We start from the raw sequence: 14,594 nt of genomic DNA on the forward strand, positions 1-14,594 counted from the left end.
TTCATTATCTAAAATGCTCTGAGTAGGGTTTTTTGTTTGTAATTATGGGATATAACTACTTTAATACTTTAACAATCACAACATCTGCTAGTGAAAATAAGATTGCAAATAAATGTAAACATCCCAAACTACCAGCAAATAAAGTACTAGACCCCAGTGACTTTCCCTAATAGAAAACTCTTGTAGCCCCTTCTGGAAGCTATCGGAAAGGTGTTCTGGCAGATCTTTGGGAAGTCATTTAACAGCCTCAAGGCGACCATTGAAATAACTCATCCAAGGATGGGACCTGAAAAAAGGCACTAAATGCTGATTTTAATTATATAGGAGGCTGGTACTTACAGGGAGAAGCAGTCCTATACATCTTTCTTCTATGGCGATCACTCATAGCCAAGTAAGATTGTCTTCCATGAAAACGGTCTTAACAGTGAGTCCGTAAGTGATTGTGGAAGCCAATTCTGATAATAATTACTTTTCAATTACAATCCAAAAATAACCTCATTATAACAATACCAATTTATAATACAATTACTAATACCAATCGTTCAAATACTGAATTATATACAGTGGTACCTTGGGTTAAGTACTTAATTCGTTCCAGAGGTCCGTTCTTAACCTGAAACTGTTCTTAACCTGCTCTTAACCAGTACCACTTTAGCTAATGGGGCCTCCCGCTGCTGCCGCTGCCGCCGCGCAATTTCTGTTCTCATCCTGAAGCAAACTTCTTAACCCGAGGTAATATTTCTGGGTTAGCGGAGTCTGTAACCTGAAGCATATGTAGCCTGAAGCGTATGTAACCCGAGGTACCGCTGTAATTTAGATAAGGTGGTTCGATGGTTTTCTTTATTTCTGCGTTCCAAAATCTTGTTGTTGTTGTTTGGTCATTTAGTCATGTCCGACTCTTCGTGACCCCATGGACCAAAGCACGCCAGGCACTCCTGTCTTCCAGTGCCTCCCGCAGTTTGGTCAAACTCATGCTGGTAGCTTCAAGAACACTATCCAACCATCTCGTCCTCTGTCGTCCCCTTCTCCTTGGGCCTTCCATCTTTCCCAACATCAGGGTCTTTTCCAGGGAGTCTTCTCTTCTCATGAGGTGACCAAAGTATTGGAGCCTCAGCTTCAGGATCTGTCCTTCCAGTGAGCACTCAGGGCTGATTTCCTTAAGAATGGATAGGTTTGATCCCACTGTGAATGGTTCATTTTGAGAGCCATTGTAAGCAGTTCCATAAATATGTAGGTCCAAGGGTATGAAGAGTTAGATTCTAACAATCAGCTGCTTGTCAGGGCTTGCAGGGGTGAAAACAAGTCACCTGATGTCATTGTGATGCCAGGCGATTGACAGATATCTTCGCACCCTGTCAGTTGACCTGCAAGTGGGGAGGGACTTTGAATTGATCCCAGAAGCTAACTGGTATTCAGGATAATCATAGTGGGGTTGGTTGCATATGCTCCTGCCACTCTCCATGCTCTAGGAGATGAACATTTTGTACTAGCTGAAGTTTCTAAGCTGTCTTAAAGGCAGCCCATGTGGAACACATTACCATAATTCAGAGCTTTCCAAACTGTGTGTCGTGACACATTAGTGTGTTGGCTGCAGTGTCTGGGTGTGTCGGGCAATATGTGACCATATATCTTATAAGGGGTTAGTTTTACCTCTGGTTTGCTAGTAAAACTGAATTACTGTGTTGCAAAATGATGCATATCTAAAATGTGTGTCACCAACATGAGAAGTTTGGAAAGCTCTGCCATAGTTGGTCTAAGAAGTTAGAAGAATTGGAGTTTGGGGAAAGTTATTCCTTCTTCAGATAATGGAGTGTAGTCTACAGCTGTTACCAGTTCTTGTCACGGGCATCTTCTGCCTCTACTTCAGGGGTGTCTTATAGTCCAAGAGGGCATACAGGCAATGAAACAGTTCTAATGAGCTAATACCAGGTCTATCATTCTCTTCCTGGATCATTGTTTACTGTCTTTGGTTTTTTATATTGTGTATAAACTCCTTTAGCCTTCACAAGACAGCATAATAGCTGGATCTATTATTTTCCCAATGTGGGAGCTTCCTGTGCAAATAGTGCCTCTGTTTTGCCTCATATGTAATGCAGCCTTTGAAACACAGTGTTGTTAATTGTCAACAGATTGAGCAAAGTACAATGTAAACAGATCATAAGAACAATTTTGAGATGGGCAGCTGCAGGTGACCATTTTCCTTTTTCCTTATATAGATACAACTGAAAGCTTGCCAAGAATTGAGATTATTACTTTACTACAGCAAACATAGGTGTAGGGCCTGGTAGATACAATAACTTTAAGAGTTGCTGGGTGTATTTGCGCATGAACAGATTCACAACATTGTGCTTATGACTTTTGCTTTAGTTGTGCTAAAACTTGGTAAATAACAATACATATAAAGAGCTTAAAGGGCCCCAAAGTCTTAATAAACTAACTCCTCTTTAATTGCAAATTCAGTATGACTAGAGAAGCAGAGTTGGAATGTGGACTAAGCTGAAAACAGCTCAGACCGGTTTTCTGTGCCTTGCCAATGCAGCAGTTCCAGCAGGATATGGACAACATCATTGGTGTTCAATGCAGTGCCTGCATTCCTACCTTGCCCTCTAGATATGTAGTTACCAAACAGAGTTTCATACTTGGTGGATAACTAAGGCCCAATTCTGACTTTAATTTCTTGGTATCCTTTTGGGATAGACATAGAGAAACAGAGAATTGCTACAGGCATGAGAGTTCCAGCAGTGATTAGACACACAAATCTTGGTCCACTAGATTCAGAACAGGCAAAAAAGGAAGTGTGAAATAACACATTCACTACTATATGATGTGTTGATGGCCACTAACTTGAATCCTTATTTAAAGGGTTATAAACAAATGATTGAGGAGACCTTTGTTGACAACTTTTAACCATGATCATTAAATGATACTTGCATGTTCATAGACAATATTCCACTGAAAACTAATTGCTTGAATGGGAAGGGATAACTGCTTTCAAGTCCTGATTGATGGATTTCCAGCGGCATCTGGCCATTGTCAGCACAGTGAAATCCATTACACTTCATTACTGGATGGGCCCCATTGTATTACTGAATCAGGCACCCTGCTGGAGGATGTAAAGCCAGGGCCGCCATGCTACAGGCACAGGGCTCTGCTCCTTGCCAGCTTTCTACCATGTGCACACGAAACCACAACTGCAGACCATCTTCTGCCTTCCAACTTGGTCAGCGAACCCCTCCCACAATCAACCATGGAACGCATTGCCTCATGGGTGTCATCATCTTAGCATGGCAACTGAATATGGGCTGTAGGAGTGGAGACAGCAGTGACACCTGCTGGACCCTGGACTCCCCATTTAGTGAAGGCTCAAATCCAGCAGGAAGAAATCCAGCAGATGATGCTCTTGTGATCATGACTTATAAACAGGGATGTTGCAAGAATGTTTAGCGAAGGAGTTTGATGGGGATGCCCAGAGTGCTGTCTTACAGTGTGACCTGAAACACCTGTGCTATGTTTGTCTTCCTGACTGAGAACATGGAAAACTACACCTGCAGCAAGTGCAAACTGGTTGCCTTGCTGGAATAGAAGATATAGCAACTTGAGGCCCTCCTATCCACACTTCATGCTATCGGGCAAGATGAAGAAATTCTTGCTAGACCAGAGTGTACTGTCCTGGAATAGAGATGCAGGTAGAGTGCCCTTAGGGGGGAGGAAGATCTCCCAACGCAGGAGACGAACCCCAGGAGGAACAAAAAAGCAGGACTGTCGGGAGCTATGCCATGTCAAGGGTCTGGAAACAAAACCTTATGAGGAACTGTTGAGGAAGTTGGGTATATTTAGCCTGGGAAAGAGGAGACTGAAAGAAGATACGATAGCCATCTTCAAAGATCTAAAGAGCTGTTACATGGAAGATGGAGCAAACTTGTTTTCTTCTGCTCCAGAGGCTAGGTCCCGAATCAATGGCTTCAAGTTTCAAGAAAGGAGATTCTAACTAAACCTAAGTAAGAACTTTCTGACGGTAAGGGTTGTTTGACAGTGGAACAGACTCCCTTGGTAGGTGGTGGACTCTCCTTCCTTGGAGGTTTTTAAGTAGAGGTTGGATGGCCATCTGTCATGCATATTTAGTTTGAGATTCCTGCATTGCAGGCGGTTAGACTAGATGACATTCAGGCTCTCTTCCAACTCTACAATGATATGGTTCTATGATTCTATTATTATGGTTTAGCATTATAATTAAAACTTAATATTTTTCAAGGCCAGGGTGAGAATGAAATTGGGAGGGGGAGAACCATGTACACCATCTTTTGTTCCTTGGAGGAAAAGAAGAATATAGATGTAAGAAATAAACATTTGCAACCATAGCTTACAAAGAAATATGTCTTTCCATTTGTCTGTTGGTAGTTAACAACTTATCAGGCCCAGGGCTTTTTCATTTAGCACCAACCTGCAACATTAAAACAACTTTTACCATACTATTATATCTTGTTAGTCTCTTTCCCTGTGCCTTGTTTTGTGCTCTCTCCTAATTTTTTGTCTTTTACACTCTCTCCCCTTTTTTCCATCTCTTAAATGATCGTGGATCTGCTTCAGTGACCCATATTCAGATGGAGCATAGCCCCATTGTGTCTTCCACATAGCTAGACGCATTAAACCACATTTGTGTAATTTCCTGCCACTGAATTGAGCCTGGCATGCCAGACATGAAGCCAATTTGGCCTAGTGGGTGGAAAGCTGGACTAGAACCTGGGAGATGAGAATTCAAATTCCGACTCCATCATGAAGCTCAGCCTAGCCTACAAGGTTGTTGGGTTGAAACTGAGAATGGGGGAACAGTATATGTTGCCTAAAGCCTCATTGAAGGAAAAGTGGGGATATAAATGTAATAGTAAATAAATGGTAAAATGGCAAACTTTTTTGTTTTCATGCCTGAGACTGCAACATTTTCAGGCATCTGATAGGCTACAATTATGTGGCTAGTGGCTTGCATTTTATCTTAGAGTGTCATGTTGGGTAGACCTGCTATAAGCAATAGAATCAAACTGGTTTGTACATTGTCTACCAACAGAGCATATCCATGTGACTGAATGCTTGAACTTCAGTTTTTAATTTCATAGTTTGATCCAATGGTCTTTCTCACCGAAAACTCTTTAATTTGTAAATTCATAATGTCCAGCCCAGGGAGATGTGACTGGCACATAAACTAGAAACAGAGTAAATAACAAATCAAAAATGTAGCAGTATAGTGAAATAAAGTAACACAACTCCTAATAAGATCAATCAACAGACTGGTGCTTCTCAGTATGCATATAAAAATATGGATATTCACAGTTTGTTTGCTGAAGAAAACACCAACATTTCCCTACAACAGTTGTAAAGATGGGAGTTTAAGGGGAGGCAGTTAAAGCACTCAGGTATTTAAAGGCTGACTTTCAGCAGTATCCCCAAAGCCTCTGTGCAATAGTGCCACCTAGTGGCACAAAGATGTCAGTTTCTCCCTTATTCATTTGAAAGTTTGTTCAGTGTTATGTAACATACATAGTTGGGGCAGTTGAGCTTGAACTTGTCTGAACAAGCCTGATGATTTCAAAAGTGAAATACTTGCTGCTGAAATGAGTTCCTTTTTGTGATACAATTCCTTATGATACATTGTAATCAACTGTTTATAAAAGCTGAAGAGCGTTAGTGTTCTGGAATGCAAAGCAGAAGCAGAGGCTGGTTGCATCATTGATCCTGAAGGAAATATGTCTAGTGTAATTGTGAAGATGTTGCACTGACGGCCTTAATATTTTAAGATTAAGTAGTGATACTGCTGCCAGCCTGAGATTTGGATTATGGAAGCGTTGCATTCATGGACAGTCCAGCACTGTGAAGATTTACCTAAGTAAGAAGGAAAGCCTTTCACACTGACTGGAACCTTTCCTTATATTTGCATGGGGTCAAACTATAAATTATGTTAATTGTATCATTGCAATTCTCATCTACTTTTTCACGTTTAAAGAGAAGATGCAAGGGGTTGGGGTTGGGACCATGGCACACAATGAGGGGATTTAGCTCTTCCCCTCATACCCCAAGGTATTGATTTCCCCAAGCTGCTATTAGGTTTGGAGAAAGGAAGCTTCATTTGGCACTAAAGGAAAGCTTTCACAATTAGCATCATGTCTGGCTTGGCCAATGATATCACTATGAATTAAGTCCGGCCCAAATGGTGACTGAAATACTATGAATTAAAAAGCAGCCAACCTGAAGGCCTCAAACTATTCCTTCCTAGGAGACTGAAATATTTGTTCAGCTTTGGGCTGGGCAGCTGCTTAGGAATTGGCAATAAATATTTTCTCTCTCTGCCAGGGCAAAGAACTGTGCTACCTTTCTATTGGTACATAAGGTAGCTACAGCAATGTATCTTCCAACATGGGGGAGGCTGAATAAGGCTGCCCCATTTTTGTGACTTTTGGGGTTACTTCTGGGTTTGGGCCGGTGCTTGTATGTGTGGTTGCACACATATTGAATAAGCGTAATCAGTTGCTACCTGTATATTAAAAACAGCTTTAAAGTGTACAATTACAAAAATAACAGAGTGGGCCCTGAAGATATACTGTACTTTTCCGTGTATAAGACGGGGTTTTTTTACTGGAAAATTATGTTTAAAATAGGGGGTTGTCTTATACATGGGTGGTGCCCGGGGGGACATGGGATTGGTTGATGGCACGAGCCAGAGATGGTCTGCAGAGTGTTGTTGGTGTCTGCAGCAAGGGATGTTGTTGAGTGGGTATCGCTGTGGCAATTGGGCAGGCAATAGGCTGCTTCTGCTGCTGAGGGGACAGACATTAGGAAGCTGTTGCGACATGTGTGAGTGTTGGCGTCAGCCATGTGGGTGAGTGATTTTTGGCAACACCTCCCCTAAAAAAAGTTCAAGAACTCTGTGCAATCCTCCACAAAAAAAGCTCCACAACTCTGGGCAATCTCCCCCCATTTTCTTAATTTTTAGTCCCCCAAAATAGGGGTCATCTTATACATGGGGGTATGTTATACACGGAAAAGTACGGTACATCTCAGATTGAGCCTGAGGATTTTTAATCAATGGCTGTAAGTTGCTTTTTTTTATAAACAAAAGTAGTCAGGTTGTCTTGTCAAACAGGGTTTTAATAGAAATGACAACATAAAACAAAATCTTTATTTTACATTCTAAGAATATATGTGAACTGTTGTAAGTCATGTGGGAGTTTGCCAATGCAGGTGTGCAACTTCAAGGCTATTCTTTGGAAATAAATGTTTTAACATGTTTATTGGGGGATACTGTGGTAGGCTAAGTGCCCAGAATGTTCCAGAAGCATAGACTGCTCCTGGGCTGGACAGGAAGCAAATTTTCATTAACAGTTGGCAATCTGTAACTCAGGGTTGGCAGCCTGTGGCTAGATGACGACATGTGCCCTTAGCCTACTTTCATGTGACTGGAGCAGTGGGGAAGGGGATTATCAAAAGAGAAATGACCTTGCCTACTTTCAGCTGTGGTTCCATCCACCACTGGCTTGTGTCCAACAACAGATTGCCTCCAATGGAATGCAGTCCCCACCCTTGTTATAACTTATTTTGAGATCTGAGCTAGCTGTAGATACTAGATCAGGGGTAGCCAACATGGTGTTTCCCCAGATATTGTTTGACCTCATCTCCAGCCAGTGTAAGCTATGGTCAGGGAAGATGGGAGATGTGGTTCCACAGCAGCTGGAGGGCACTACACTGGTAACTTGCGCACTAGATAGTTGGAGGATATTAAAATAGGAGTGTGTCGCCAACTATACTGGCGAGACACAGGACAGAGTTTTCTGGAGTTAGGGCTGCATCCCAGTAGTACTTGGTTGGCTGGCATCCATCTGTCTCTAGACAATGGAGGAGTGCGCCTTTGGGGATGAAGTCTAACCTTTGGAGAGTTACAGCATGTTTTGTTGCAGCTGGGGCAGATGAAGATAGCCAGTTCACTTTCCTTGAAAGAATTTTTCCTCCATGATTTATTCTTTACAGAGAAAATGATATTTTTAGTGTGGGGTGTGTTTGGATCAAGTTAAAGAAATCATATGTAAAAATTAGTTTTTGAAGGAAGCTGTTGAAAAGTTTACTATATATTTCAAAGTCAGACTGCTTATACTTAAAATCTTCAGTTCTTATGCGACCTGATAGGTTTGAAAGCATGTGTCCCTGGAATCAGTGAATCAGATGGGATTTCTTTCTTAAATTAAAGGAAGTGGTGCTTGATCTCATGTGGGGCAGGACCAATTGCCAGCAGTCAGCTTCCTGTTTGAAGTTTGTTAACAATGGACTAATTAATATGCAGATTAAAGCATTGGGAGGAACAGGAAGAAAAGTGACCAGCTGAGACCTTATTAGTGCAATATCCAGGTCTCCAAGGATATTGACACAGATGTGTGGCAGGGAAATGAAATCTCTGTGTCAACACAATTGAATATGTATGAAGTATTTTGGTGTACTTGCTAATAACAAAGCTGCCTAGTTAGAAATAGAACTCATTGACCTGGCATTTGACATGCCAATAGCGCTATCAAGTTATTGTTAAGATGGCAGCAACATGACTATATAGTATGAATTGTTTTTGAGAGTTGAATGCTACCTTTCAGTGGTGGATATGGCTGTGGCGGGAAGGTAAATAGCTTTTCCATGCACTCTGGCACTCGTCACGGTGTCCTGTTGTGCCAGAAGTAGTTTAGTCATGCTGGCCACGTGACCCGGAAAGCTGTCTGTGGACAAACACTGGCTTCCTCAGCCTGAAAAGAGAGATGAGCGCTGCACCCCATAGTCACCTTTGACTGGACTTAACCATTCAGGGATCCTTTACCTTTACCTTATGGTTGTATGTCCTTTTGCTTGCATACCAAAACTGTAATGCAAAGCTGTAATGTGCAGATCTTGGCCACAATCAGATGCATCCTCTGAAATTAAGCTTCAAAATGCAGATATCAGACTCTGCTGAGGTCCATGTCCCAATGATCCACCGACAGGTTCTCTGGTCAGTTGCCGCTGCTAGCTCAAAATCTAGGTTTTTTTGGGTGGCATTCAACTAATGAGTAGACCCACTGAAATGAATGAACATGATTGAGTTAGGTCCATTAATTTCAGTGGGTCTAGTCTGAATGTAACATACCTGAATGCCACTCCTGGCCTTCACATTTCAGTAATAATACCTAGACAAAATACACTGTACTCAAAGTGAGGGTACAAATCTTAAGTGGATGAATTCAACATCAAGTGGGGGGGATGTAAACAATTGGTAGGGTGTGTTTTTTTACAATCAAGTGGTATATAAATTTTGTTGTAGTAGTTTTTTAATTTAACATTATGCTAAATATGGTGAAGAAATTGTATTTAACTAGAAGTAGGTCAGTTTGACAAACAACTCTTGGTTCCTCATTCCTCACAGCTACCTTTTTTTTGTGTTGTAAGAGACCTAAATGTCCTTGCTACCAGATAAATGATAATTGTCTGTTTACTGCTCTTCTGAGTTGCTTGTTTTGTATATTAAAACTTACTATGCTACTACCACAAGCATCATTCCCCCAAACACTTGGTGCTGTGACAGCTTTTTCTGGTTATGAACACTTACATGTCACTGAAATAGTGCCGTTATTCCTGGTTTTTGTGTAATCACACTTCCATTGTTATTATTTACAGGAATTGACTACAAGACCACAACAATCCTGTTAGATGGCAGACGAGTCAAACTGGAGCTCTGGTAAGGTTGCATTGCTGAAATCTTCCCAAAGTATTAAGAGTGCCTACATGACCTTAAGCCAAGAAAGAACTTGGGTTCATCAATATAATGTTCTTGCAAACTTAGAAGTGTCTGCCTGGGCTGATCTGGAGACGTTCATAGATACTTATTTCATTTAATTATAGCATATAGATTACATTTTTCCTTATCCCACCCTTCTCTTGTATGGCCTGGCTTCACCAGTTCGGCTTCACAAGCACCATCTCCTCCCTCTTCCTTCTACTGCTGCTACATGCTGAAAAGAAAACAAGGGGCTTACAGCATACAACAGGCATAGGCAAACTCGGCCCTCCAGATGTTTTGGGACTACAACTCCCATCATCCCTGACCACTGGTCCTGTTAGGTAGGGATGATGGGAGTTGTAGTCCCAAAACATCTGGAGGGCTGAGTTTGCCTATGCCTGGCATACAACATAATTTAACCTTGCATACAGATTTACAATGTGAATGGAAGACATAGAAGAAAAACAAGGAAGTAAAGGAGGACAGTAGGGGAAGATATGCTAAGTCACTTTTCCCACCTTCAGTTTGTGTGTGTTTGGGCAGATTTTATTTTTTGCCATATTTATTGCCCTGTGGCCTAAGGACAGTTTACCTTTAAATGTGTACATCTGGTCCTGCATGAAAGCATTTTCAAAACAGTCCTGGTTCCTACTTAGTGTTCATTCTAAGAGCATTGGTTTTTGGCCACTTACGGAAATGGCCTCTTGCACAAGGAGGATGGTGTGTGAACTTAGTCACAAAGTCTCTACCATAAGAGCATCCAGTGTGGTGCCTACTAGATATTGTTGGGCAGCATCAGCCCCAGCCAGCGTAGTCTATGGTTGAGGATGACTGGAATTGTAATCCATTGCCCTGGTCTACCATAATGATTACCACTCTCTCCCTGACATTATGCTATTTGCAACAGGATAGATGGAACAAGCTTCTAGTTTGTGTAGTGACGGGTGTATAAGAAAAGTGCCAGCAAAAATCTGACCCTTTAGATATTTAGCAATGCCTCAATTGCACCAAAAATCTGATCTCCCTGGGAAATCTGATGCAGGGGAATGAGGGTGGTGAGGCTTCCAGCTGTTTGTCATGCACCCCTCCCAGGTCATTGGACACAGCAGAGACCAACACACTGCAACGTGTTCTGTGACTAACCTGACCGCAGCTTGCACTTATGTAGGCACTTGCTTAGGTCAGCACAGCACTCCTCATAGCATCACAGATGTCTGGTGATGCCCCTTGGTGTGCTGTAATGTTTAAATAGATGAGAAGGCATGGCTTAAATCTACACACAAGCTCTGAGGCAGCTGGTGTCCTTAACACACCCTATGTTTGTTTACTACAGAACACGTTGTACTCCTAAACAGAGTTGTAAGAATTCCTCAGTGTAATGTCAGCCTCTGGAGTATCCACTGAATGCTGAACTCAAACATATCTTCTCCAGCCAAAATTTTTCCTTTGTTTGTTTTCATAGCAGCTTTTTAAATGAAGAGCTAAGAATTCTCTCTACGGCTAGGCAGTACTGAAGGACTGCTTCCAACACTTTTCTTTTATGTGTATGTGGAAATTGGGTGACAGAGAGAGTCCACCAACTTGCCATATTCATTAAAGATAGCCTTGCAGGTGCATTTTTGTGGGTTAATAATGTTTTCTGAGCCCACACCCCCATCCATACCAATCATTTGTAGCACTTCTTAAATCTTCAAGAGAATATGTTCTCACTCACCTAACAAAAAGTTAACTGAACTTTCATGTAGACAGGCCTATGCAGTTGTTGTTTTTTTAAAAAAACAAAAACGTGAACATTTTAATGATTTTTCTGTAGTGCTCCTAATGGAGGGATTTCTTATTTTGCTGCAGACTCCCTGATGCTTTCTGAAAGGGTGGTATATAAATACTTTTATAAATAAATAAATTCACATTTGCATTTGACAGCAATTTGTAATCACTGTAGATCAGTACATAAAAGTCTCTTGGCGGGAAGCACATCTGGCATAACTTTTTTTAAAAAAAAGTGTAATTGCAGAGAGAAAAATGAGAGGGGCAGGCAAACTTTTCACTGGAAGAGGTTTCTAAAGCTGAAGTGTCCTGGTGAAAAAAGCCTTCACCTTTGCACCCCACCCACCTAACCACCAAAGGCGAGACAGAGCTCAGCCATTATCTTGAAATGGGCAGTTTTGAATGAGAGGGTGTGTTTTGTTGTTGTTGTCACTAAAAAGGGGGGTTGGTGCTAGTAACTTGACAAAGGCCACCTGGTGAAACCATGACAGTTAGAACTTGAGCCTTGGTCTCTCTCATCTAACTCTCTCTAGTGGAACATATTGACGATCCTCATGTTGAACAGTCAAATCCTGTCTCCAGTGGTAGGAAGCTGGAACATAATACCAATGAGCATCTAGTCCATCTATAGCAGGGACGGCCAACTTCCAAGAGACTGTGATCTACTCACACAATTAAAAACTGGCAGTGATCTACCTCTTGGGGGGGGGGGGTTCAGGTGAAAGTTTTTGAGCTTATTTTAGGGAGAAAAATCCCATGGGGGGGGGGGCAGGTCGAAGAAATAAATAAAAATAGGAGCTCACCAAGAGATTGCTAATGAAACGGTCAGCGTCACAGCGAGAGCTCCGTCTTCCAGTATAGTGATCTAGAGGGCAGGGTGAGGGGACAGGGCTGGATGGAGGAGCCCACGATCTACCAAAACATCCCAGGAATCGGAACAGTAGATCACGATCGACCTGTTGGACATCCCATATCTATAGTATATGTATGTAGCATGTATGTCTCTACCTACCCATTGATAGGTCATAGGAAGTGGGAACTGCTATGATGAATTTGCACACAAAGGCGGCCTGCTGGAGGGCTTGCAAAATGGATTTTAAATACATAGTCATTGTCTTTGAAGCATTCAAAGTGAGGGCAGCTGGTGTTGAGCAGGACCTGGAAGTGTCTGCTGTAGCTTCTGTTGTGGTTGAATTCTGCCAGTAGCAGCCTCCAAGAACTGAAAACAATGAGCTGCATCAGTAGATAAAATGGGAGTAATGAACTTGTACCCAGCTTGAGAGTATGGATGTTCTGGATTGATAAATAAAGCTGTAAAAAATTTTTTAGTTCTCAGATGCTAACATGTAATCTATATTCCTGAACAACCAGTCATTTGGGATATCTTTTGTATGTGTACTTGCATGGAAAAGATAATATGCACTCTTACTAGTGTTTATTAACATGCATGGTAAAATTTTCTTGTGTATATTCTTCTGCAGGAAATATATTTGTGGGTACACAAGACTGGAATAAGTTAGAATGTTCTTTTTAGGCGTGGAGTATGAGAGTGCACTCTACACAAATCCATATGTGAAGCACAGCATTTTGGGGAGAAAAATAATGACTTTTGTACAATATCCTCTTGTATAGTATGTAGTTCCAATTTTAACCAACAGATCACTGAATGGAATGGTTTTGTTATTAGCTAAGGATTCAATGAAAGGGTTGGGAAGGTGGAATGGGGAGGTCTGAAAGCCATCTACTTTTTTCCCTCCTTCATTGTAGGGACACATCAGGCCAAGGGAGGTTCTGTACAATTTTTCGGTCATACTCCAGGGGAGCTCAGGTGAGTACAGTCAGCAGTGCTGCTTAGCTTTTGTTACTTGACTCCAGGCAAAAGTGCCACCTGCAGTCATTCCTCATCAGTTTGTTAATGTCTGGAAGTGAGCCAGGAGGAACCAGTGATTGTGTTTGGGACAGCCCTCACAATGCATCCATATTGGTTTAGGCCAAGGGTGGTGCCCTCTAATTCCCATAAGCCTCAGTCAACAGAGTCAATGGGCTGATGGGAGTTGTAGACCAAAACATCTGGAGGGCACCATGTTGGCTACTCCTGGCTTAGGCTACAGAATGATGGCTGTGCTGAAACTAGAGTCTTGCCATGGGGGAAAAAGCATTTCTATTTCTCTTCCACTATTTCTTCCACTTCAGACTGGGAATTCTGCTTGTGGCCTGGGTCCTAACTTATCGCTGAAAACATCCAGCTTTCTGAAACATTCCTCTTGTATTTCTTTACACACACACACACACACACACCAAATTTTTTTTGTTATAGTCTATAGGTCAGGTGTGGTGTTGGAGGGAGCCTTCAGTAGCCTGGTAAAAGAATGGTTCTCAGAATTCCTAATCATATGACTAGAAATGGGTAGAATACTTTGAAAACCTCACAGTAGAAGTGAATTACATGGCAAAAAGGCAGGAAAAGAACACACAGTTGGGTGTGAAGTCACTATTGACCAACTTTAGGAAAATACCTTCTGCAAGTAAGCAACTTTGAATTTTTTTTGTTTTAATTTGAACATTTGGTGTTCTGTTTCATACAGGGAATCCTCTTGGTCTACGACATTACCAATCGCTGGTCTTTTGATGGAATAGACAGATGGATCAAGGAAATTGATGAGGTAAGAATGGCAAAAACTGCATTAGACTTCCATAAACTTGGTCTTTTTATCTTTGTTCATCATCTACAAATCTGGTTCAGGGAGTGTCAGAATTTTTGGTTTCCTGTTACGACCTTATACTGTATTGAAGCAAACTGTCAGTTAGGTACTATTGCATCCTGCTGCAGGCTGAAATGCTTCTATAACCTTCTGTTGAGACCAAACACCTAAGTAAAAATCCCTGCACTAAGAAAACTCATATCCAGGTGGAGTCTAGGTTAGAATCTTACTCCTTTGACAGGTGTTAGTCACATGGGATCATTATAATGAGAGGTTATGGGTTGCAGCCTCACCTGCTTGTCAAAGTTAGCCCATGGAGGGGTGGGAAGATTTTGGGATTCTGCTCC

General features: G+C 41.7%; 1 protein-coding gene across 1 annotated transcript in view; it reads left to right on the forward strand.

The window, feature by feature from the left end:
- Positions 1-14,594, forward strand: part of RAB40C (RAB40C, member RAS oncogene family) — a 41,453-nt gene that overhangs the window by 19,186 nt on the left and 7,673 nt on the right. The window contains exons 3-5 of the mRNA XM_028705615.2: positions 9,676-9,736; positions 13,313-13,373; positions 14,131-14,208. Of these exons, the coding sequence (XP_028561448.1) occupies positions 9,676-9,736; positions 13,313-13,373; positions 14,131-14,208 (200 nt within the window). The remainder of the gene's footprint in view (positions 1-9,675; positions 9,737-13,312; positions 13,374-14,130; positions 14,209-14,594) is intronic.

This window comes from Podarcis muralis, chromosome 14 (assembly GCF_964188315.1).
Source record: "Podarcis muralis chromosome 14, rPodMur119.hap1.1, whole genome shotgun sequence".
Classification (NCBI taxonomy): Eukaryota; Metazoa; Chordata; class Lepidosauria; order Squamata; family Lacertidae; genus Podarcis; species Podarcis muralis.